The following is a 25,457-nucleotide window of genomic DNA, read 5'->3' on the forward strand; positions in this document are numbered from 1 at the left end:
TGCTATGCCACCTTCCACTGCCCAGCTCCCAAACGCACGCACTAGGATATGCCATACTCTATATTTCTAAGAGTTCCCACTAGGTACAAAGGTGATGCCAATAGGAAGCCATCAGTCTTTATATAGTTGAGTCATTTCTTTTTAAAAGAATGAGGGGGAAAAAGCCCTTTGATGGGCCAAACACTGCTCCCCCTGATGCTGGCATAAATCCTGAACATCAGTCAGTATTACAAAGGGAATGCTCAGGATTTACGCCACATAAGTCAGAGCAGAATGAGGCCTGATAACTGTTTATTTTTTTTAAATGAAGGCTTAAAAATAAACCATATGGATTTTCACTTATGTTAGATGTGTAAAGAGGTCTCTGAAGAGCCATTTGTAAAAGCAGAGGAAACCGTATACTGTGCATCAGACCATACAGCAGAGCCAGGAATGCATCTAGAGCCCTGCGAGAGGCATTCAGCTCTGCAGGCAGTGCCCGCAGTGACTCTGGCTCAGGCAAAAGCGCTGTATTCCTTTAAGCACAAGCTGGTGCACCATGTAGCAGCGAGGCTGTAGATTCAGCTGTGTTCTTACCTCACTTTCCCTTCTGCAGTGACCTCACCCTCTTACAATGCTACTATTCATGCAGATGGGGTGGAAGACTGCATACAAAAGTTTCATTTAGGCACATAAACATGAATATTTAGCCTGTTTGATTAGAAATGAAGGCCAAATACTTCTATTTCTTGCAATCTGCGAGACCTTTTTACGTTTTAGCAATCCTGATTTTACAGGCCAGCATTGAAAGACAATATAATGAACCACATGTAAAAATTTCTCTGATAACTATGTTAATATCCTTGTCCTCAGTGATCCCACAGCAGCCTCTTTTGCTTAAAAATATTAGTGAGAGAGGGAAAGAGAGCACATGCAACATGCACCAAGAGAAGCTAGAAGACTGATTTTAAAAAAACATCCCTGAGCCGGTGTCTCAGCAAGTGTAAACTGGTGTTGCTGAAGTCAACATAGCTCTGTAGATACTAGATTTATTCCTTGCTGAAACTCTGACCCCAGACTGCTAGTAATATATATGCTATTTCACTAAGCGGTTACTGTGTCTCTCCCTCGGTGACTTGCACAGTTTTTAACCGTGCATAACCAGAGTGATAAACACTACAGAATATTCCACTGTTGAACTTTCTGAAGCTCGGGGTGTGAGCTTGAATCAGTCACACCGCTTGAATCAGTCACCTGGCTGGGGAGCCTTGGCTGCCCCCAGTCCTGCGGTGCCACCCAAGAGCCATTCCGAGAAACTAACGTTAGGCTGTAATTAGCTCTTAACCTAAGTGCTCCATTAACTCTATTAGGAACTTTGGCTTCTGATTTAGACAGGTGTCTCAAATAGGTCTATGTAAATAAACCCCAGATAGTTTCCATAGCTAGACCTGACACTCTACCAATTTCAAATGAAGAAGATGAGCAATTAAATAATTTTGCACCCTATTTCCTCTGCTTAGCAGTTCTCAGCCTTAGCTACCTCCCTGCCAGGTCAACAGCTCAGTGTTTATTCTAAACAACTCCACGGGGTATAGTCATTTGTGTTGAGTGTATCTCATGTACTTGCGTGGTTACTACTACAGGGCTTAGGTGGTCTTACTGAATTCTGCTGCCCATGGTTTTTGCTGTATCTCTTCATAATAAAAGAGTTCCTGTCACATGTTGCTCTGTATAAGCAATCACTCAGTACAGCTGGTGGGAGCAAATTGCAGCAAAATAGGACTATTTACAGAAATTGTGACAGTTTTCACTGCTCTAGAGTAAGAGCACTCCAGTTTTGCATGGGTGTCCAACAACACTTAAGAGTCTAAGTTCAAATAAACAGATCACAATTTACACACATAGTGCATTCACCATGACAGCTATTCATGTGTGGCCTAATCATAAACACATTACAAGTAAAAGGAACCATTTAATTTGACTTGGATAGTCCTAGGGGTTGTTCCCATCACGGATACATCATTTTCTTTGGCCCTCTTCAAGTGAGCCCTGATGCCTTTCTGTATTCACCTCGCCTTATTGCACTGTACATGCCTTTGCAAATTCCTGTTCTCCTTCAAAGGCCACCTTTCTGCCCGTAGCTGAGATTGTTCTCAAGTTTCTTCCTTCCCCTTTGAAAGTTTCCTTGTTTTATATCCTTCTTTGATGGTCTTTTACCTTCATCCTTCCCAGCTTGATAAAAAAAACAGAGGAGTGAGATGAATTTCTGTCCTGTGAGCAGTTCGGGAAGGGACAGAACTGTCCACCACAACTCAGGAACTGAGGGCTGTCAACACTTTAGGCGTTGCTGGCCAACACTGGCTAGGGAATCAGCAAAATATTTTGCTGCTCCTCCCTGGTCTCCGTCCATGGTAATCTTTTACTCCCTTCCTAACCACAGTCTTGCATCCCTAGACAGCTCCACCAACATCTGGAATCTACCCCATCCTTTGCAGCCAAATCCCAATCTGCTGAACTGCCTCAGGTTCATAAGACCATTATCCATATCAAGATAACAGTAATGATACGACCAAGATAACAATAATGATATGACCGAGATAGTGGTTAGCTCCCAAATGGGACCTTAATGTCCATGAAGACTAGCACCTGAAACAGACTGAGGCTAACAATGGCTAAGCACCAGTATAAAATATCCGGGGAAAATTATCTCCTGTGATTCACCTCCTAAATTACAGCTCTTATGTCTGGCACTTCCTGCATTTGCAGTTTTCCTACTTACTGTCAAGGAGGGATGTTATGATGAGAAAGGGGAACAGCAGACTTGGACTCTGCAAAGCAGATTTGAGAGGAGATTTTTGCTATAAATTTGCTAGCCAGTTAATTAAACACATCTTTACAGGGATCTAAGTAGCTCAATCTCAAACCAATGATGTTTAGAATTTTCCAAGCAATTTGGTTTGATAATTTACACAGACTCCTTCAGCGGTCTTTCTGAAGGAAATCCACCAGTAGCATTTACAAATTCACATTTCTGGATGGATTCTGGATCACTCTTACCCCGGAGCAGCGAAAAGTATCACAATTTCTGTAAGTAGTCTCATTTTGCTGCAATTTGCTCTCACCAGCTGTGTTGTGTAACTGCCCATACATAGCAACATGTGATAATAACTCTTCTATTATAACGAGATAGAGTCACAAAAACCCCTCTTCCTTTCATGTTTCTCAGCATATGCTGAGGCACTGAGGGACACCTAACCACGTGGTGTGCGCTGCAAACCAGCTCTCCTTCTTCACTGGCTAGTGGGAAACAATCACTGGGTCCCTACACACATTTTGGCATCTGGTAAAGGTTTAAGAATTCCTCATCTTCCACCCAGAGAATCATCTTTCAAATCGAGATGAACTCTCCAAAGATGACAACTCTGACCCAAAAAACATTTCAAATGCTGCACTTGCAGAAAACTGATTGTTGCAAGATTCCACTGTGATGATTAAGCGAATGTTTGGGAAGACCCTGAAAACTGCAGAAAAGAAAAATTTGGCATTGTTATTCCATGTAAATTCATCCCTGACAGATTAGATTTTACCCAGTGGCACTTTCAATTACATGCCTCAAATAAGGTTTTAATTTAGATTTAATAAGACAGTTATTGCATGCTAATTAAATACTAATGGATTATTAAAAACATATTTTCTGCAGGTTTAACAGTCCCGTAGTAAGCACATCTATCTAAACCTGAATACACATGGTTTTAATCAGTCATTGGAATTAAGTTAAAACATAATTGCTGAAAGTTGAAGTATGTGATTGGACTCAAGAAGACAATTACACTATGTCTGTTACACAAACATGGATTTGATGGAAGAATTAATATGCAGTAACTATATTTATCTGTTAAATAACGGTACAGATTTAAAAGTATTCATATGACATATGTATTAACTGTATTTAAATGAAAAAGGATATAGAAGCACAAATATATTGCATTAAGCAGACTCATACATAGGACTTGTCAGCAAATTACATTCCTTTTAAAAACGATTCTCGACTAAAAGACATTTCATTATTCTTAGACACAGATTTTTGCTTAGAAGTAGTATAGTACACTTTTTATATAGTGTCTGTTAACAAAAATATATCTTTATCACTTGCCAAGAATGATGTCACATTTTCAGTCTTCAGCCAATTCCTTAGCCAATTGGAGTCTACTTCTGAAGCATGTAAAACTATTTATCTTTCAAAAAATCTGGCAATCTCATTGAACACTTCTACACATATTGATGTACTAGGTACCCCTAGCAACCCAATAAACAGAAAATAATCTCTTAACTAATGAGATAATTTAGTGATTACAGGTATTTTAATTAGCATTGGTAAAAACATCCTTAAAAAAAATTGTTTAATGACCAACCATCCTCTGTTGCTCCAGATCATAGAAGTCACAGTAACAGGCTGCCCCACTGAAGTCCTTACCATGCCTGAGTCCATGCCAAGACGATACGGGGACCAGAGGAAGCCCTCATCACAATACCTTTAATTAATACTTGGAACTGTAGAATGACAGTTACTGAAGCAAACTACACACACTGAAACTACTACCAGCTTTTTCAGATATTCTTACATTTCTCTACACTATTGATGCAAGTCTGCAAATATAGAGCAATCAAGCCAATCTTTCTGCAACACGGGGATTACCAGCGTTTGTTAATCTATTCATACTTTCTGCTTTTGGCAGATCCCTCTCAAAATCTTTTAGCTAATATCCATTTCGTTGTACCAGCACTAAAGTGGAAACAAGGACTTTCACAGCAGGAGCTCCCTGTTAAATACCTTGGCACAAGAGATGCCAACATAGCAGTCAAAAACTAATCACATCAAAAAGAAAATTAATTTGGTGGTCTCACTGCGTACGCCAGTTGCGAGCACTTTAAAGCTGCTCTCTGGTTCTGTGCTGCGGCAGCAGGACAACAGCTGGAATAAAAAAGGTGTTGCAAACCAGACTAGAGGTACCTTGGCAGGCTGTGTGGGTGAGCTTGCATTGCTCCTGCCAGCACTACAATTATTAGATGCTATCATCCCCTTGCATTCACTAGTACATGCAAACTTTTAAAACAAACAAGCAAATCAACCACACAATGAAGTAATGGGCTGGTTTGCATCTCTCCTGGCATGGATACAACCTCATTCATCTGATAGCCACGCTACTGAAACCAAAGCACAGAAAACTCAAAGTCAAACAAATGAAAACTCATGGATTTATTCTTGTACTCACTCTCCCAGACAGCGCAGGAAAGGAGAGACAGTACAGAACATTTGCAGCGGTATCTATGGGATGACAAGCACTTAAAACCATTCCACAGCACAAGCTCAGAGCTAGCACTTGTGCCAAGTTTCAATGACATGCTTCAGTAACACGAATTGCTTACTGTTGGGCTTCATTTAACCATCCTGTTTCTAGCAGTTCTCTGAACTACAGATTCTCCTCCCCGAGAATACAAAAGCCCAAGGTATGAGTTCATTGCTAAAGAACGAAAGCATCTCAGCAGCCCAGGCTGCCTGATGATTTGCTGAGCTCCTCTGCGCCAGTCGCGAGTTTTCTTCTAACTTAACTGTTAAGGTTTAAGCTAAAAAGAATTCACTCGGCGACGCGCTCTATCTAGGCAAGCATGATCCTAATCCAAGCCAGGAACAGCTCTCCAATAAGATCTTTTTGTTTGTTTAATTGAGGAAAGGTAGTGCTCCTAGAACACTACAGTGTTTGCAGTAAAGACTGAGGTTATTTGGGTTTTGTAGAAATGCTGTGGTTTGGTCTCACCTTTAGAAGAGATGTAACTAAAGCACCTTTTTTTGCTTTTTATGAATCACTAGACAGGCAACAGACTTTTTCCCACAGAAAGCCACATTTGCCTCAGTGCTCCAAAGCAATCTGTAAAACTTGACTCTATCACCAACTAATTATTGCTGTTAAGCAAATGTTTTTCTAATGCTTATATCTGATGCTATCAGACAAACTATAATTTGTGACCAGCCTTTGTATTTGGTAATAGCCTAACGTGGCGGAGTCAGAATCCATTCATTAGCTTTGGCAGGCAGCTCCAGCCTCCTGTGCAAGGAGCAAAGATTAATGCAGACATTGTACTCGGGGTGGCCTGCATACTGTGAACCCCACGGTTTCAGCTTCATTTACAAATCCAGAAATCTTTTTTTGTTTGCTCAGAAGCAAAACTGAGTGAATTAAAGCAGTGATATTTGTAAAGAAACTTAACCATATAAGCCAACCCTGTTTTTTAGATTATAAACACATAAAATAGGATACTCATTCTACTTAGTTTATTATATGCCACTAGCTGTTCCCTGTCCCCAGAAATGCACTGGGATAAATTTTTGATCAGAATGTTACTGCAGGGGTGGGAAAGGGAATGTTCCAACTTAGCAATGAGAATGACGCCTAAATGCGAAATAGTAGCATATTCCCAGAAAACAATTCAGAACTGATGAAATTCAGGCAGCTCCTTTACTCTATGTTCTTCAAAATAGGCAACCCTGTAGTAAGACATACTGGACTTTCATACATTTCCAGTCTGCACTTTTTGTTTGTTAGCTAACAGTTTATTTCTGGCTTTTTGAGGTGGTTTAATTTATGTTGTACTTTTCACCCTAAATATTTGTTCCTGATTGCAAATCTATCTTTTGACACTGAAGCTCATGCTGATAGGGAAAAGTAATTTAATCGAGCAATTTAAGACTTGATTCCCCAAACTACTTGAGCATCTGCTTAATTAGATGCTGGAATCACACTATGAAAAAGCACAAAGACTCATAGTCTAACTGTGAACTGGGATGTTTATTGTCTGTGTTATCTATGTTTTAATTTCACTGTATATCTGCCATCTATTAGCCAGGCTCAATATGTAAACATAAGTAAACATTATCTAAATTGAACTGTGAATAAAGCACACAATTATTCTGAATCAAAGTTTAGTAGATTGCAAGAAAATAAGATATTCTGAGAATATGATGCTTAAACTCTCCGTGCCTTTGAATGTATTCAACTTAAAAGCAAAACAGGGATAACATATCTCTTGCAGAGCTCATCAATGACACCAGATAGACTACCCCGCGTCTTCAATAGCATCTTCTTTTACTGAAACAAAATGACTGCAGAAAAAGAAGGCATTCAACTCCACTCCTTCTATATAGAAAATATATATTCTCAAAATGCACATCATGTGGTAGGAAATTGTCAGGAAATTATTAGTTTGTCCATAATTTCTTAAATGATGTGTTTGCTCCTAATTCCTTTATGTGCAGAATTGACAGAAATTACACTAGAGCAATAAATTCACTATTCTCTTCTTTCTTCAAAGCTAAAGAAGTTAAATTCCAGTCACAGTTATGCCCTCAGGGAATCTAGGGTTTCACTAACACAATAGCAGTGAGTTTATACAGTCCAACACACACCAGGAAAGCCATGAATAAGTGTCAGAATATCCTATTTCTTTACTGTGTATGGTTCTCTATCTCATAGTAGCTTTATTTCAAGTACACTTCATTTAGAAGTTCCCATTCCTTTGTACTCAGTTTTCGTCACTAGAAGTGTATCTGTAAAGTCTAGAGTCCTCTCCAGTTGTCCTACTGCATGCACACTCCCAACAGCCCCCTGCCCCTGCACATTAATACTCCCCCCATCCTGAACAGCCTCTTCCGAGGGTGGGGAATCTCTCCATTGCTCAGGGCAGAATTACTGTGCTTGGGAGGCCAGAAAAACCACACACCTTAGTACTATCCAAGAATAATGCCTAAAGAAGTAATAGCTGTGTCCCCCATGGCCACATGAGATGACATCACGGGTCCTTCCAGACCCAGAGCTGCCGATTCCCCAGGGGACCGCCAATTCAGAGGTCTTCCTGAATTGAACATACAAGTGATTTCTGCCCTCCAAACATCACAAGAGCTATTAATCATGACCTCATGGTACAAACAAGGAGAAGAAAGAAATAGAAAGTGCCAAACATCTTTTAAGTGCCTTTTGCTCTTTCCAAGTATTTCTAATAGAGGCAAGGCATTTCTTCAGTGCCTACTTCTCCACTGTTCTTTTAGCAATCACCAAAAAGACTATATATTATATATATATCTAATATTAATATATTAATAACACATTATATATATGCTATTTAGAATGAAATGTACGAGGACTGATCTAAATGCATTAGAAGTTGAGAAATCTGAGCTTTTAAGCCAATGCGGTGTCAAAGCCTCCTCAGCGTTTACGTGCTGTAAGAGCAGAGCAGAGAGCTCAGGAACAGAGACAGGGAGAAAAATTAATCTGAGAGGACCACAAGTCCAATGAAGTTCATAGAAAGGCTTTGTGCATGCCACAGTGCATCAATAATATACCTTTTGTTAGATGTAATAAAGTCTTGGCAAAGGCAGGTGATGACTCAGGAAGCACAAACAAAAATAGAGTCTCCGAAAAAGTAAGCAAAACAACTCCAGCCCATTTCAAGTTTAAAAGAAATATTACCCAAATCAAAAGCAACGTCTGGCAACTAGTCTCCCAACCACCCCAATTTAATTCTGACTGTGCTCCATTGGTGTTCAGAGATGGCTTTAGCAAAGTCCAAAGGCCATCAAAGACACAGTTCAGAGCTCCTACCGTCAGACAGCTCACGGATCATTTCTCCCCTAAGGAAGCTTCTGAATATAGAGCAGAAACACCCTCTACAAAATTTCCAGAATGGAAACCAAAATATTTCTCTGAGGATATTTTTCCTCTGCTCTTGGGCCGGTAACCTGATGTGCACCTTCTCACTTGAACTTTCTTCTCCGGGCACTGGCATGGGTGCAGCCACTTGGGTTGCTGACCCTGTGGAGGGTCTCAGAGCAGCCAGGGTGGCTGGCTCGCCTCTGAAGGCAATTCAGGCAAATCTGATTTATTTTGCATTTTAAACAGACCATGAACATGGACACAAGAAACTATGACATCTCAGCTGAGGGAACAAATTAGGCTGTTCAGCCTCCATCCTAAAAGCATGTCTGACTGTGCCTTAAGGAGAGGGCTCCACCATGCCACACGGGTGAGCGCTGAAAACCCAAGACTCTGTGGGTGCTGTTAGGAGCTGACACAGGAGGCGTTAGCCTCTCCTGTGCTCTTGGGTTTCATGTTGCAAAAGGGTGTGGAGATGGCAGACAATGTGGAAAGCAGTGGTCAGTGTTGGACATTCTTCATCTCCTAAGTGTTGCTAATGCATGTATTGCAAGCAAGGTCAAATATGTGAAGTCAAAGGACACTGTTTTTATATCCTCTGGAGGGGGCTTTTACAGTTACCCTAACTGAAAATGTGGCTTTTCATATTTATTTGAAGAAAACAATACACATACTGCTAATAACTTAGAGTCATCAAAAAGTACTAGGCTATTAATATATCACAGTGCTATGTCTCAGTGAAGCTTTGGAGGCAGAGAGAGAAATACCAGTGGAAGACAGTCGTTTTACGGGGGTGGTGTCCCTAGGCCAAATCCATCCTTTGCAAAACTGTGCTGACACCATTAAAGACACCCCAAGGATGAATTAGACCCATTACATCTTACATTACATAATGAGATCTTTATAGGGGAATTTCTTACAGTCTTACTGCTACAGCTTCTAGTGTTAAATAGGATTTGTACATCCTTAACTTAAAATTAAGTTTCCAAAGTATGTTAAGGCATACATCACCTAGACTACGTGAAACTAATTTATGAAACAGGTTTCCAAAACATACATGCTTCAGTCTTCAGCCCAGGCTGTTCCACAGCATCGCTATGTGCTGTTGAATTGCAGCTGCCGTCCCACTCAGGACAAGACTGCACTTCCCAGCTGAAAGAAGTGAGCCCTAAGAGATGAGAACATAAGAAGCTGCTGATACCTTGTGATCTCCAGAGAACAAAAACCAAGTACTGTCCCCATGGCCAATGATAAAATAAGCCATTCACACACTGAAATACTCTTCCCAGCAAAGCCATCTGAAGCCATCTTCTTTTAGGTGCTGGAGAAATAAAATGCAAGGCACAGGACTTGTCCTTCCCACTATGGGTTAAACCTGGGTAAAATAGGGTACATCCAATGAACCTGAAGGAGGAGGTGAAGACTGCCTGTATGGTTGCAAGCCCTGTGCTGCTTTCGAGCCTCCAGAAGAGAGCTCAGCTTGACATTGAAAAGCTTTGTAGAGGTTGGTCATTCTCTCAAACTTGACGCAGTCATAAATCCAAGGCACTGTGCAGCCAGGCTCAGAGTTGTTTTTTTTCCCAGGATGAGAACACATCTGAAACAACATGCTCAGACAGTATGGTATTATTTACTTACAGCTGAGCTTAGGAGATCGGGTAGCAGCCTTAGAAATTATCCCAATTATTTGAAATTGCAGTATAGTGTAAGAATTCTGTCAGGAGAGAGGAGTGCAAGAGGCAAGAGTGGTGGGAAAAATTAAGACGGCTTTTTTTTTTTTAATAAAGCAAAACGAATGAAGGCAAGTATTCAAAAATAAGTTACTAAAAACCATTTTATAAACTATCTTTAAAATCTCTTAACAGCATTAGCTTACCTTCTGTTGTGTCTGAAGAAATATATATGAACCAATAATGTCCTCATGAGATTTCATTACTGAAAAGGCTCATTAGAAAAGGCATTAAAATACTAATTACCTCATAAACTATTTAGTTGTGTACCCACTGGGATAGTACTTACGAGTGCTCAAGCTCTTCATAGATCCAGCTAATCAATTAATGCTCATTACAACCAGAAGGAGTATGCAGACTGCAGCATGCAGGAGAAATAAATGTCAGAGGTTAGCAAAGAAAGTGACTTGGCTGTAATCGAGCCTTCCTTTGTAACACAACGGTTGTCTGCTATGATTTAATTTTAATCGGCCTTTTCGGTACTTCTGGTAACGTGACTCTTCTTGTCTCAAGAATCTCAGCTATTGTTATTGCTTCTTGAAGTACATAATTTATTATGGGAGATACATCAAATGCCATGTGGAGATTCAAGTGGACAGGTATCAGTGTTCACTGATACCATGCTAACATTACCTACTGGCTGTATAAATGAAGAGGAGAAGGGCTTGGGGGTGTGTCTTGTGTGTTTTTCTCCTTCAAAGAAGAAGAGCAGCCACAGAGACACAGAAGCACTACCAGCTTTCCTGCACGTGCTCCCCAGAAAGCAAAGCCCAACACCAGTGCCTGCCTTCCACCAAGGCTCAGGAAGGGGCAGGACATGTCTGCCAGTGAGAACTGGGCTCTTACAAACACCATAGGGGAGTGGCTTTGCTTCATGCCCTGCAAAGGGGTCACATATGCTCTTTTGCTTCAGGAGCATCAGGACTGCAGACCCTCTCTCCTCACTGGACATGGCTGCCCAGTATCAACATCAGGAGCACACGGAACATGGATGGAGCCTGCTGGGCATCTCTGCTTGCCTTTTACTGAGGCTCCTGCAGGGACGCTCCTAGCGTACATGCTATCACCATTAGCCTTGCATGGATACCAGTCCATCACCCGTGATGCTAACATCCCACTGAGAAACAATGGAGATCGACCTGCAGGCAGCCCACAACTTCAGGCAAAAGCCATTTCCCAACCACGTGCACATCATGATTTCTCCTGTCCTGTAACAGCTGGGAGGCTGGCAGTCAGAAAGAAAGGCACTTCGGGAAATGTAGCTCTCAGCACAATCTACAGGTTAAAGACATCCAGGACTTAATCCTGGTTGCTTACCATCTCCTTCGCACACACAACTCAAGAGAGCTTCACTGCTGCTTGAGACCTTAAAAATCTGTGCAGAAAGATCTTACATGCTCCAGAGAAATGCATGTTCATGGTCTCTTGTTGTTTTCAATGTGGAGGGGACAAACCAAAGATGGGAACTAGTAAAGTGAGGAACTCTAGAGCTACTTCATCCAGCTGGTCATTGCCCAGGTTGTGCTGGTCAGAAGCCCTAGGGCTAGACTAGCTCCTCCTCTAGGAAGAAAGCACATGCTCAATAGGTACTACAAGTCACAGCTATGTTATTCAGGTTTTTGTGGGCAGTATTAAACTAGCTTCATATATATCAGTTTTACTAAGACTAGTATAAACACATCTTGAATTTTAAGTGTAGAAGAAAGGGAAGTTTTAATTTCTAAAATCTTTTAAATGGGATCAAGCTACCTTGTTTTCTGAAATGAAGGATTTGGGTATCCTTGGACAATCCCAGTAACCACAAATTTCACCAAGGGCAATTCATTCGTATCTTAATTCTCAGCAGTGATGCATTTATATACTAGTTTTTGCATAAACCCTAGATTACCCCTGCAAACTCTTTATTCAACTAATTCAAACATGGTTTGGATCAGATTTCCAATCAAACTAATCCACCACTAACATCACTTAGAAGACTGACGACTCCCTGCAAATTGATGTAGCAGAACAAACTTCCCATTCTTCATGCAAATGGTAGTCATCCTAAATGTTAGTAAGTGATTTTTGGATAATACAAGTGAATTTTCAGTTATTTATTGTTCTTCAACATTCTAAACTATTTCAGGAAAGTGGTTTCTTAACAAAAGATAAAGCAATGCACAAATAAATAGATGGACAAAGTTAGCCAAATAGGCATAGATAAGATTAAGCTTGCATAATCTTGCAATGCATGCACAGTAAAAGTGCATGGAATGAAGAAAAAAAACCCACCAAAACCACAGAAAATAAAAAAAATTACACACATGTATGTGTGCAGACACACGCACACCTGCAGACGTTTGACCAACAAAGCTGGAGCTCTTCAGATTATTAGCTGTTACTATTGCCTACCACTGCCTCTTGTTTAAATTAAGTACTCACTCCAGATTTCGTACACATCCAGATATTAATGTTTTGGCACAAATTTTAATTTAAGAGGATTCCTAGAAGATGAAGTTAGAGCAATATCTGTTACAAAACCCCAAATACATAGTTTTCTGTGACACACGCACACACACTGTACACCCACACCAGCCTTCAGAGCAGCTGTACATGTCCGTCAGATGGAAAGCAGATCAGGACTTCACCCACCCTTAGCCTGGGTATCTCCTGCCTGTTATGTTGGCAGTCAAAACAAAGTTCATGCTTAACCTCATGCTAAAGAGCTTTTGTTAACCATCAGGGAACACAGTCCATCCTCTTTACATATATTTCTGCTGAACCACAAGCAGCGCATAAAGCAGACCCTAGTCAAATCCAGTAATGATGCTAGGTATTTTGGGAAGAAAAAAAAAAGCAAAAAGTTGGCACAGTAAGGCAAATGTCATACTTCGGTGTATAGTGGTGTTCTGTCAGAAGCCAGACATATTAAAAATATTTACATAATTTAAAATAATTTGTACAGGTCTAGTAAAGTCTATTTTGGGCTTTGGGCTTTAATAAAAGTTTAAACATTTGCTAGATCCCATTGGACTTCATGTGTAACCTTGGCATTTGAGGGCAGTATTGAGGATATGCCATTACTAAACTTTTCATATTAGTATGAGTGTGAACTGAAATACCATAATAAAAATATAACAATATTTCTTGCGACTTGAAAACAGACCTGGACTTTATATATATTTCCAGATGGGAAACTAAAAATGTACTCTATGTTTGCACATGTATACTCAGAGGTGGCTTTTAGTCTAATTTAAACATTCCAGAATAATGTGGCCTAAATATAACAACATGAATCATCCATCAGTTTCAAAGAAATATCTGGCAATTTTTCACTATGAATCATTAGGGACAGATACCAATACCTGTCACCGACTGATATAGGAGAGTCAAAAGCTGCCAGTGATTGCTTGGTGTGATGAATCGATTATAAAAAGTTTCCTGATATTATTTTGGGGCTTAGAGAAAATAAATTCTCTTTAAATATTATGTAATGAATACCTATAGGAAGCAGAGTTGAAAAATTAAGTCAGAAAAAGTTCATATAAGATGCTGGAAGAGTTGGCAAAGCACCAGTGTGCAATAAGACAAGGCAAACATGTACTGTGTTCTAAATAAAAGAGTAATATTAAAACCAAAAGCCAAAACCAACAAAATGCTTACCTGGCAGTATCAAACTGTGGAAGGGCCAGGGATTGCCTAAAGGAAAATTTTGAGATTCAGAAGTATAAACTAGGTCCTCAGCTGGTGCAAAATCCACACACATCCTTTGATGTCAATGAATTTGTATGTTTACAGCAGCTGAGGATCAGGGCTAAATTTTAAAAGTAATCTTTGATTATACCAAAAATGTTGCCTCTGAATTTTTAAATCAGAGAATTTAAATAAAGGGGAGTGTAAAATTCTATTTTAAGCTGCTTATGGGGCTTGTTTCCTTCCTGAACAGTTATTTTTGAAAATTAGGAGGAGAGGAGAGGAGAGGAGAGGAGAGGAGAGGAGAGGAGAGGAGAGGAGAGGAGAGGAGAGGAGAGGAGAGGAGAGGAGAGGAGAGGAGAGGAGAGGAGAGGAGAGGAGAGGAGAGGAGAGGAGAGGAGAGGAGAGGAGAGGAGAGGAGAGGAGAGGAGAGGAGAGGAGCTGCAGTGCAAAGGTGGCTATTTTGTTTGAAATAATTTCCAGTAGTCTGAAAAACAAAGCTACAGGAATCCTGGTTGCTGTTTTCCTATTTTACAAAAGCTTTCTTCTTTGTTTACAACATAATTTTAAGACCCAGCTTTCATGAATGGAAATGTAATATAATGGAGGTAACAATCCTAAATAAAAGTGCTTCCACACTGATATTGTTACTAAATGAAGAATTTTATACAATCTTAAAATAAGATTTTTAGAACATTTTTCAATATGGTAATGACGTGGTTTCAGTGTGTCTTTAATATATAAAATAGGAGAAAAAACAGCACATCCACGACTAGAAGAGGGAGGTTTTGCAAATATTATATTTGACTCCTAAAAGACTGACAGTCTTTTAGCCAAATCTTTAAAGTTCATCTGTAGCTGGCCAAAGTCCATGTTCCCACTGCCTCTGCAACGTTAATGGGAAATTATTCCAGTTATATCAGGTATTTTGCTGTCCTCTTTGTAACATAAGCCACTTAAAATGAGGTAAACGACCTAAAACAGAGTAACTTGGAGGTGCCCACATTGCCAGAGAAACTGCAATCAGTCCTCAAGCACATGAGCAACAATCTGTGAGTAAAGACTGCTCAGGACCCCTGGGAGGGTCCGGTAAGGTGCGCTGCACAGTAATTGTAGCACAGGGAGGATACAGAGCGCAGAGGACATAACCAACTACACTACATCCCATGCAGTCTGACTACAGAGCACATCTGGGAAGATTATTCATAGCATTTCATACACTAAAATCTCAGATAAACATTACTGGCCAGCAATTTGCTAGTAAAAAACCGCAAGCGGAGCAAAGTTTGCTGCGTAAGTGTTTCCAGGGTGGAAGACCCAGCCTGCCCCAGTTTCAAAATTACCTCCTTGATAACTCTCTGAACATAAATAAGAGAAGTTGCACTAATGAACATCTGGAACACAGTATATAACCCTCCCACCTCTGAAAACTGTCGCCGGCCATATCTGACAGAAGAGACAACAAATGCTGTGAGCATTTCCTCGGACTGAACACAGCTTGTAGCAGTATTTCAAATATGCCTGTGATCTTAGAAGGAGCTCTACAGGGGTATTCGTTAGTTCTGGTTTGGATATGGTTGACATTATGTGAAAGTAAGCGCTCTCCTGAGATTTCAGTGAAAGCTACGATGCCAGGGAAGCTGATCTCACAAGGCTTCCATCATCTCGGATGACAGAAGTCTCAGAAGATCAGTTAATTTTTGTCATTCTAAGCCAAAATCTCATCAGTAAAGTTCAGGAAATTTCAGGGGCATTAAATCCAAACACAAACCGACACTTTCATTTGGATTTGAATCCTAAATTTGAGTCTGCACCCCCTGTAAGCTTGAGGAGTTCAGACTCTCCCTGTTCTTTCACTAGTCCTGAGAAAATACTATATTTCAACAATTATATTGATATTAATAATTAATATTAACTTGGAAAAAATACAGATACACAAATTGTAGTCAGACAGAAATTGTGTTTTCTGGAAGTGGCAGCCAGAAATTCTTCTGTGCTTGTTTCAGCTCTTCCACTGACAAATTGTGTGGCCTCTAGTGAGTCACTTCACTCTCTTCTCTCAGTTCAACAGTCTAAAATTATTTATCTCACAGGAACGCTATCATAATTAATAAACTGCTTCATTAGCTACTGTATAGTTTTTGGAAAACACTTTTTAAGCCTGTCCATAAAAAAAAAAAGATTTATTGCCATGAGATTTTTGCTTCCAGCTCTTGTGTCCTCGGTGGTTAAAATATGGAGCTGGTAAAGTGTGTAACACCATCCCCTCCGCCCCAAAGCCCATCGCCTGTCATAAGACGCACTTGTACCTCTCAAGCAAACTCTGGGTTTAACACACAGCAGCCTGAAGTGCAAAGCAGCTTTCATTACTAATCTTGGAAATCTTGGAAAGTGAAAGCTGTACAAATTCCAAGGAAAAGACTGAAATATATCTATGAGAAGCAGAACTTCCCTGTAACACAACCTTGGTTTTATTTTTATAATTTCCTTTTTCCCTGGCTTCGTTACCATAAAGACTTGCTTTTACTTCACCAGCTCCCACTGACATGCAACTTTACACAAACCTTTTCCTGGAAGGGATGGTTCAGCACCAAACAAGTCGCCCTCACGTATACAGATGCATCTGACTTAAGTTTCAAACATTACAACACATAAAAGCCAGCAGTTCATATGTTGGGCTAGATGATAGCTACAGCAAGCAAATATTAGGATTGTATTTCTATTATTGCTATGGTTACAAAATCAGGGTGGACACTGGAAGGAAAAGGAGAAAGAGAAACAAATCTACAAAGACGGTAAATCCTCTGAGGAAAGAGGGTGGTGGAGAAACAGAGGGAAAGAGAAAGGGTGAGGGCTGGTGGGTGGGGGAGAAAGCGAGGTCATTTTAACATGCAGCTGAATAAAGGCAAACAAAATAATAAAAATCCAAATTCTTCTAAGGAAATAGTGCTGATAAGATCACCGCAGGACAAAGTGACACAAAGAAAGAAAAATGCAAGGAATTGTTACAACTTGTGTCTGCAGAAAGCAACGCAATTTGTATGCACTCGGGAGAAGCAAGATCAAATATTCAACACGTATTCGCAGCAGCTATGAGTAACTGAACCGCCTCGTTTCCCTGTTGCACTTATTGAGCCACTGACAGCTTAAGAAGAATTAGTTCCTACCCAGTCTAGTTCATAATCCAGCATTTAGGCATGACGGGTACAAGGTCCTGTTTCAGTAAACAAAACAAAATATGATTAGCTTCACCCATCACATTAATACCTTAATCCACAGCAAGGCATACTGTCTGCAGGCAAAGCTACTGCCCAGGGAGGATTTTAAACCGTAGATCAGGAGCACACTGAAAGGTTGGCTTTGGGGACTTTAAAACACAAGCGCAAATGTAACAGGAGATACTATTTCAGAACAGTGAGTTTTGTCAACAGTTGCAGAAGCACCGTGTTTTTTAACTATTTAACGGTCCCTTCCTTGAAAACATTTCTCAGTTACCAATACAGGAAATTTTGTCACAACTCTTTTTCTTTTTTTTATATTGGAAGGCTTCACTTGGCACATTTTTTTTCTTTCTTATGCTGCTTTCATTGCTTTATTGTGAAGGACAAGATGAGAAATTGCTGTTGAAAGCTCTGCAGAGATGCGACATTTTTTCTTTCTGCTCAGTAGTCCAGAATCTGTGCAAAGAAAACCCTTCTGGCCCTGAAGCAATGTCTGTTGCTCTACTAAAGTGATTCCTTTCCCAGCCAGCTTGATAGGAAAACACGGACTTCAAACTGCTTATTTAATAAAATATCTGCAGTCATTAAGCGTTAAGTAGCTAAATTTATAGATTCAGTGGCCCTGATCCTGCCCGGACTGCCTGCACCAGCCTCCTGTCTGAAATCAGTATGGAAACCTCGCAGACTTGGGCCCAGAGCTGGTACCCAGTGGGATGTCCTTCCCAAGGCCACCAGCTGTCCCAGGACGCCACTGCTGTTTGGGCAGTGCTCACTTCCATACACACCGGTTGCTGCAACGGCTGAGCCAAGTACCAAACCGGGGCCAGGGGTAAGACCTTTATTCCAGCAGTTTCTCCCTTTGCACCAGTTGTACCATCACATTTCACAGGCACAGAAATGCACGTTATTTGTAAAACAAGAAGCAGCAGGAGCTCCATCCAAACGCAGTCCCCAGTCTGCATCTGAGGAAAGCCGGCCACCTTTGTGGCCGAACCTCTCCTGCTTGGCTGATGCGCTGTGTTCACGGAGAAAGTGAGCAGCGCCTGTCTGACAGTGTAGGAAATGCACCCATGTCCCCGCAGCCAGTTCTGCCTTTCCGCTGGGATGGAGAGCTGAGCGATGCTTGGACCGGGATTCTCAAAGCCACCAGTAGGATCTGGACCCTTAACTCTCATTAAGTCGAATAAAAATTAGTGCTGATGACAACTGGCTAACCACAATTTCTCTCACCTCTCTCCTCCTCTGCCAAAGCTGTCCAGCACTTTTAGGTAAATTATGAGGTTCAGTTAATATGGATATTTTACTCTTATAATTAGGAACATGCTCATTACTGATTTATTGTTTTTCTTTTCTGGTATGCTTTCACTCTTACATCTGATAGACATATTTTTTATTATTTTATTATTATTACTGTTCAATCTAGTAATGCATACAAGGCAAATACAATAGCCCACAAGCCTACATAGTTCTGATATGGAAACCACTTCTTTTCTTTTTTATTTTAAAAAGAACCATATAGATTCTGCCAGGAAGGCAGGCACAGCCAAGCCACACATATTATATTTTATTTAAATATATTTTATATTTTATTTAAATGTTATAAAACTATGTATCCAGTGAGGGGTGGAGGGAGAGGGTAAAAGAAAAAATTAACAGGTCAAATAAAAACCTGTATTTTTAAGTTAGATTATTTTCATTGCTGGCCTGCTTTTTATACCTCCTTTCAGAGCTCATAAATCTCTACAGGTAAAGATCAATGCCTTGCAAAATTCAGGTAGAGAGGCATTGGCTGCACCGAAAAGACCTGCCTTCATGCAGCCCTCCAGCAGTTCAGTGCACACTGGTGGTAATGCACACAGTATTGCTCTCTGAGTTATAAAACGTTGAATACTCTGAAACTGCAAACCAAACTGTATGTAAGCAGTACATTAAGGCAAAGGCACCACCAACAATTCCGAGTCCATAATATTCTCAACCTACAGAACCACGTTAATATGCTACATGTGCTATTCTGCACATTTTTACCATGTACACTTACACCTATATGTTTCCTTCACTTTCTAATGCAATATATTTTAATACAAAATCAATGTGTGTTTTTGGTGGGCAGCTAAAAGGTTTTATCCACTCAGCTCTGAATCTAAGATGAAAGCGGTAGTGATTTAGGTGTTCACTCATTCATATACTAGGACAGTTTTAAAGCATTAGGTGATAACCTAACTGAGAGGTGCACCATGAGAGAAACTGAGATTGTTGTGATAAATTAAATCAGTTCTGGGTTATTACCTACAACACTTTAAAATTTGAAATAATATCCTCCTGAAAAAATTAAACCAGGAAATGAGCATCTTGTGTGGCAGAACATGGCTTTCTATAAATGCCAGGTAATACAAGCTGATTAAAATACAAATAGATAAATAAACTGCATATTATAGAAACATTAATGCAACACACGTTCTATATGTGTCTGTGTATGTGCTTGTATATGTATGTATTTATCAGACTGGCTTCCATTTCCTACCACAAACTGATTAGGGACCAATCGAGGGTGCGAATCTTTTGCCCTCTGTCTGGTTTCTCTAAAAAACCTGGCATCACACAGCATCCACACTTACAATTTTTATTCATATTTATTTTACAGAAGCGAATCAAGTCACATGAGTCACTAAATAGTGTTATGACTGCTGCATACCAAATCATGCTTGCATTGCTCGAGTACATACTTTCATGTGCATGAGGACAGAAGGATTTGGTCTCACATCTGGGTCTCACATCTAGGGGAGCCTGTCCTGCATTCTGTCATGTAGGCACAAAGAAAATGCTGATCCATCTGCCATGGATTTGGATGGCTTAAGAATCAGGCCCAAAGTCCCCCAAACTTCTTCAAGATACTGCAGCCATTACCTGCAAGCAGCTTAGATGACTTTGCCTAGTGTTCAGCACATATATTCTTCGCAGAGCGGGGCCAGCCAAAGAGAATATATGCAGTGCTGGATGCACCAGCAGTAATAGCATTAGCAGAATCCGGGGAAATCTGAAATTCCTTCCTAATGCAGCACGCAATCCCGCCAGGTACTAAGCACCCTCATTTTCCACGTTTTAAAAAAAGTCACCAGAGTATGCGAAGTCTCGTGCTTTGAGCACGAAGCAAAGTGAAATAATTAATAATAAGAACAAACATGCCTGTAATACAGATGATTCAGATTTAAAATTCATGAACTTACATGTAAGAAATAATTTTGCTCTGATTATTTCCTGCATTTTTTCCACTTTGTGTTCATGCAGAGTATTGTTAATAGATTTGTATTTTTCAAAGCAGTGGCTAAATGAAGAGGCCGTTTACATTACAGGTATGCTCAAACAGAAATGAAGTATAAAACTAGAATATATGCTGTTTAAAAAAACCCTGCATTTAAAAAGAAGAAAGGTCCTGGAGCTCTGAATTATGCCTTTTACGCTTAAGAGTTAATGCATGTGGATTTGTTCCACGTCTGGAAGTGTGGCAGAAATCCCCTAAGAAGCAAAGGGGCTGCTTGTTCACTATACTGTGTTTTGGAACTGATAGCAATTTCTGTCTGAATGAACCGTGCCTTCATACGTTAGGTTTAGGGACAAAACCTGCTTATCCAGATTAAAAAGTAATTTGTATTAATGTACAGTTTCAGCTAATAAAGCACAGAATTCTCACCATATGCACCAATAATTTAATCTTGTTCTTAAGTAGCCTCACGCTTCCAGTAAAAAAAAGGCAGGGGGTGGTGGGGGGGAGAGTAAACTACAGAACCTTTAGTCCCCAAAACAGATGCCAGTTTTAGATTTATTCAGCCAAGGAGTATTTAGCTTGGCTCAGCTATGCCTGAGTTGAAAAAACACTTGCCTATTCCAAAAAGTTTTTAACAAGCTCTGCTGCAGATGCTGTTGCCATTTGGCATGTCACCGTCACTGTGTGGTACAGCAGAGAGAGAACTCTTGACCACAGGTTTTCCTTGGCTGGGGGAGACAGCGTTTTTGGCTATTGCTCTTCTTCTGGCCAACTGGCTGCATGTTTACGGAGTGTGGTTTTAGACGTGGTGTTAACAGAGGTTGGGTTAACAGCCTAACCCAGACCAACAGGGAGGCAAAGGCATGACCCATCCAACCTAAGAAAACCGAGGTAGAATAAGCTCGTATATGTTGTTGCTCTTAACCAAGAGTCTCTTGCATGCACCGTACCTATAGACAAGAAGATATTTTTCTTTGCCTCAGGATAGATGACAACAACTTTAAAAGCTGTACCAGTCATGCAAAGTAGAAATATATAAAAACATGTGGTTGCTTAATCTTTGTCGGCTTGATTTCATTCTCTCACTTATGACAATTTTACCTTGGAGAAATGCCACTGAAAGAAGTTCATTGAAGTTACTCCTGTTTTCCACTATGATGAGATATCTTGAGAGGATAAAAACCCTACAGAGTTAAACTGCAAACTTCTGTCCTCATATTTCCACCAGCCAGCAATTGGCAATACTGAAACTGAAAAAGCCTAAGTGTTTCTACATTGACGAACTCGGTTCCAGGGATATTAGTGCTGAATACCTCCATGAGAGGTAAACTATAAATAGATTATTTTTGTCCAAATTCTGACTCTTCTTTTTGATGGCAACACCTTTCTGTTTGAGAAAAGAAATCCCAGTTTTAGATACGTCATTTGGTCTGCTTTTCTAACACTGCCATTACCCTGACACACCATGCACCTATCTGGAAAACACAAACACTATGTACACTCCCTTCACATCACACACTTTTTACTTCACTCTTTATTAACTGACAATTTTCTTTAAGCCAAGCTGAGGAGCACAGACACCATCAGAGAACCAGCCAGACCATTTGCTTAAATTCTGCACCAAAAATCCTATTTAACACAGCATGGATCAGATAGCCCACCCTTCACTTCAATTCCCTCTCACTGAGAGTTCAGCTAGGACTAGGAACATCATGGAAGTTCATAGACACAAAGGCAATTTACTGCAATGTATTAAAAAAGAGTATAACATATGACTAAGAATGAAGTAAGCAGTGTCTGGCTACATCCCCCACTGTCTGGGTAACCAGTACGCAAGAGCAATATAAGAAAAGAAAATTATTGGGTTTTAATTTTCTTTTTTTACCATTTTGGCTTCTGAATGCATTGGGGGGACTTGAGGTGAAGCACATGGATTATTGAGGTTCGGCCCCTGCATCCCCATGATGTTGGAGTTCATTGACATTTGTCGCTCCATCTTTAAAACAAAAAGAAAAAAAAAGGTTTGAAAACATCTGGAGACATTTGCAAAAATTTACGCTCAGTTTCTATTTAAATAGACTCGGCTTTATTTCTTCAAGTCATGACTGGAAAAATAACAATCTGTGTCGTGAATTGCATGTGTGTATGCATGCAGGCGTGCGTTTCATCAGAATCAGCCCTGAAAACTCACAGCCAATTATGAAGAAAAGGCTTCTTTACTAAACAAATGTAGCAGCCACCCAGGTTTGCGCTTTTTTGTAATGATTTTCTCCCTTTCAGTATAACAACACTCGGAGTTAAGTGGTTTTAAAAGCATCACTGTATAAAGTTGTGGCTTCCCCTGTCAGTGCAGCCCAACTTAGCTTGTTAAAAACATAAATAAAAATCTACAATCTCGAGTATAGGGAAAATGAGTTGGCTCTTTTTCCTTCCCTCGGACTGCTCAGCTGAGAAGAGTTTTCCATATGTCTCGTAAGGGAAGCTTTCATGTACTGCTGAGATAGCAAAAAACAAAGCAGAACTCCTCCTGGCTATTCGGAGCCCTTTCTGCAAGCTAATCTCACGAGGCTGGGAGGGAGGGATACAATTTTCAAACAAAACCTAATGGCACTAAGGGCTGGATAAAATAATTTCCTGTAGTGTCTTCCCTGAACAGAGGCAAGCCCTGTTACACTGCTAGTCATTGGTAGGGGTGATAAGTAGGGTTATGGTGCTGATTTCAGCTGGAGCTGAGCATCCTGCCTTGCTTTGGGCCAGCCCCCTGAATCTTTGGCTCATACAGGAAAGAAGCTTTTGGATCCTCCTGAGCTCTTCCAAGCAGGGGAGCTTTTTTTTGTGCCCTGTGGCGAGGCAGTGACTCCCACCTTCCATGATCCCAGCAAGAATGGGTGCTGGGCCTGTGGAAGAGGGCAACATCCCACTGCCTGCCAGTGGGGAGAAGCAGCCTCTGCCGGGGCCCTTCACCCTCTCCATGGGGCAGGAGCAGCTCCTGCTGCCACCTCTTCTGCAGCCCTTTCAGGAGGGCTGTGGGGCTGGAGCTGGGCCCAGGATAGCCGGAGCTGATAGGGTTCATCTCGCCTCCATGCTTGCATCTCTGGGGTTCTCAGCCAGAGCACACCTGCTTGTCTGCAAGCACAGCTGCCCAATGGGCTCCCCGGCAGCAACCCAAAGCCCCTGAGCTTACACTGAAGCAGGATGTTTTCTCTGTTTCAGGTTCCTTAGGAATTGTGCCAGAAAAAAACTGCCCATAGTGACACATCTTGTATTTTCTTTTGTTGAACTTCCTGGTCAATATTCCAGGAAAGCCTTATTGATAAGATATTAATTAATAACTTATTAATGACTGCTCATATAGCAGCTAAACCTGAAACTTTGTGGCCCTGTGGAATGTCCCCCTTGCTCCAGCAGAGCCAGAAAAAGCAGTGCTTTCTTCCCTCCCATGGTTGATCACTCTCAGGTTGCCTTCCAAACATCGTGCAATGAAACAGAAACTTCTCCTTTCCCAGTCCCCTCTTCCATGCCATTCTTACTCACCTCCACCCCTTATCTGCCCAAATGTCTTATATTGAAAGGGTTGTTAAAATCATATAAGAATTTGAAGTTACAAATGCAGAGCACCCTTTGTCTCTTGGTAGATGGGGAATATTCCCAGCTCTGCAGTGCAAAACGAACAGCAATCATGATGAAATTCTAATTAAGTGCAAGTTATCAGGCTGGAAAAGTAAGTCAGATTTCGTTCTTGTTAGCTGGTTATCTCCCACAAACAAGAGGATTACCTGGAGTTCACTGGCATAACTTATGTACATGGCTTTTCCAGTTTTGTCTGACTTGAGAAAAATCTTTTTGTTCCAGCACAGACTTACTGATCTCACCTACATGACCAAGTGTGAGAACAAGAAATTGCAGTCTCATGTAAACTGTTTCTAATCACTCTCACACTAATTAACATGCCATTAACTGCACCAGAAACACTCTTGTGTAAGATGAAGCAGAGAAAAAGGTCCAGCTTCCTTAGCTCATTGCCCTTTGGTTTTGTAGAAAATCCAGCAGACTTTCACAGAAGTTGAATCAAGAAAAAAAAAACCAAACAGCCTTCCTCCCCCCCAAGAAAAACTAAACCAAAAACTTACAGGCATGAGTACAGCAGAAGATCCAGGCATGGTGGGGTTGGGCAGGGTGCCAGGCATAGAGGCAGGCATAGGCTGTCTTTGTCGGTTGTGTAGGTGCAGTAGTGAAGACAGAGAACCTGGGACAGGCCTAGGAGAAAAGGAAAGAACGCTGTCAAGGGCTACGGAGACCAAAACAAGCCTTACCATGCTAGCCATTGCTAGGCACAGGCAACTCTAGACAAGCAAGCACAGAGAAGGCAACCCAGCATTTGTCCTTTCCTGCATAAATCAGTAGAACAGACAGTTTTCAAGAAACAGATGAATCACCTTCCCTCTATTTGTTGGTTAAAGCACCAGTATAGTTCACCTGATAGAACATGAATTTTAAATGTAACAGCTGCTCTCAGTCTATGCACCTCTGCATCTTACAGTGGCCAGCAAAAGATTTCTACAGACAAAGCAGGAAAATTTCCTGGCATACCACATCAATGCATTGCCGTAAATTCAGCTCTCAGGAACAAAAATTTCTGGATGATAGTTTTGCAGACAATGACAGAAAATTAAACACTCTTAAATTAATTTTTATATTTTATCACCTGTAAATACTCTAAAATGAGTATTTCATCTTGCTCTTGATATTCTCTCCTGTGAAACCCTACCAAGCCTTTGTCCCAAAGAAAGGTTCCTGATTTTACCAATTAGCGTGTCACTGGGGCACAGAAAATGAAAAAAAAAAAAAAAAAGAAAGAAAATTAGGAAAATTACATTCAGATTGA

At 40.7% G+C, this 25,457-nt stretch overlaps 1 protein-coding gene across 3 annotated transcripts in view; it reads right to left on the reverse strand.

Moving 5' to 3' along the window:
* Nucleotides 1-25,457, reverse strand: part of CREB5 (cAMP responsive element binding protein 5) — a 261,732-nt gene that overhangs the window by 50,488 nt on the left and 185,787 nt on the right. For all 3 annotated transcript variants that reach the window (XR_010371704.1, XM_064444344.1, XM_064444345.1), the window contains 2 exons: nucleotides 24,703-24,829; nucleotides 22,458-22,568 (listed from right to left, as the gene is read on the reverse strand). Coding sequence is in view for 2 of the 3 variants with exons in the window: in XM_064444344.1 (XP_064300414.1) it covers nucleotides 22,458-22,568; nucleotides 24,703-24,829 (238 nt within the window). In the remaining variant the exon portion in view is untranslated. The remainder of the gene's footprint in view (nucleotides 1-22,457; nucleotides 22,569-24,702; nucleotides 24,830-25,457) is intronic.

Source organism: Phalacrocorax carbo, chromosome 2 (assembly GCF_963921805.1).
Source record: "Phalacrocorax carbo chromosome 2, bPhaCar2.1, whole genome shotgun sequence".
Taxonomy (NCBI): Eukaryota; Metazoa; Chordata; class Aves; order Suliformes; family Phalacrocoracidae; genus Phalacrocorax; species Phalacrocorax carbo.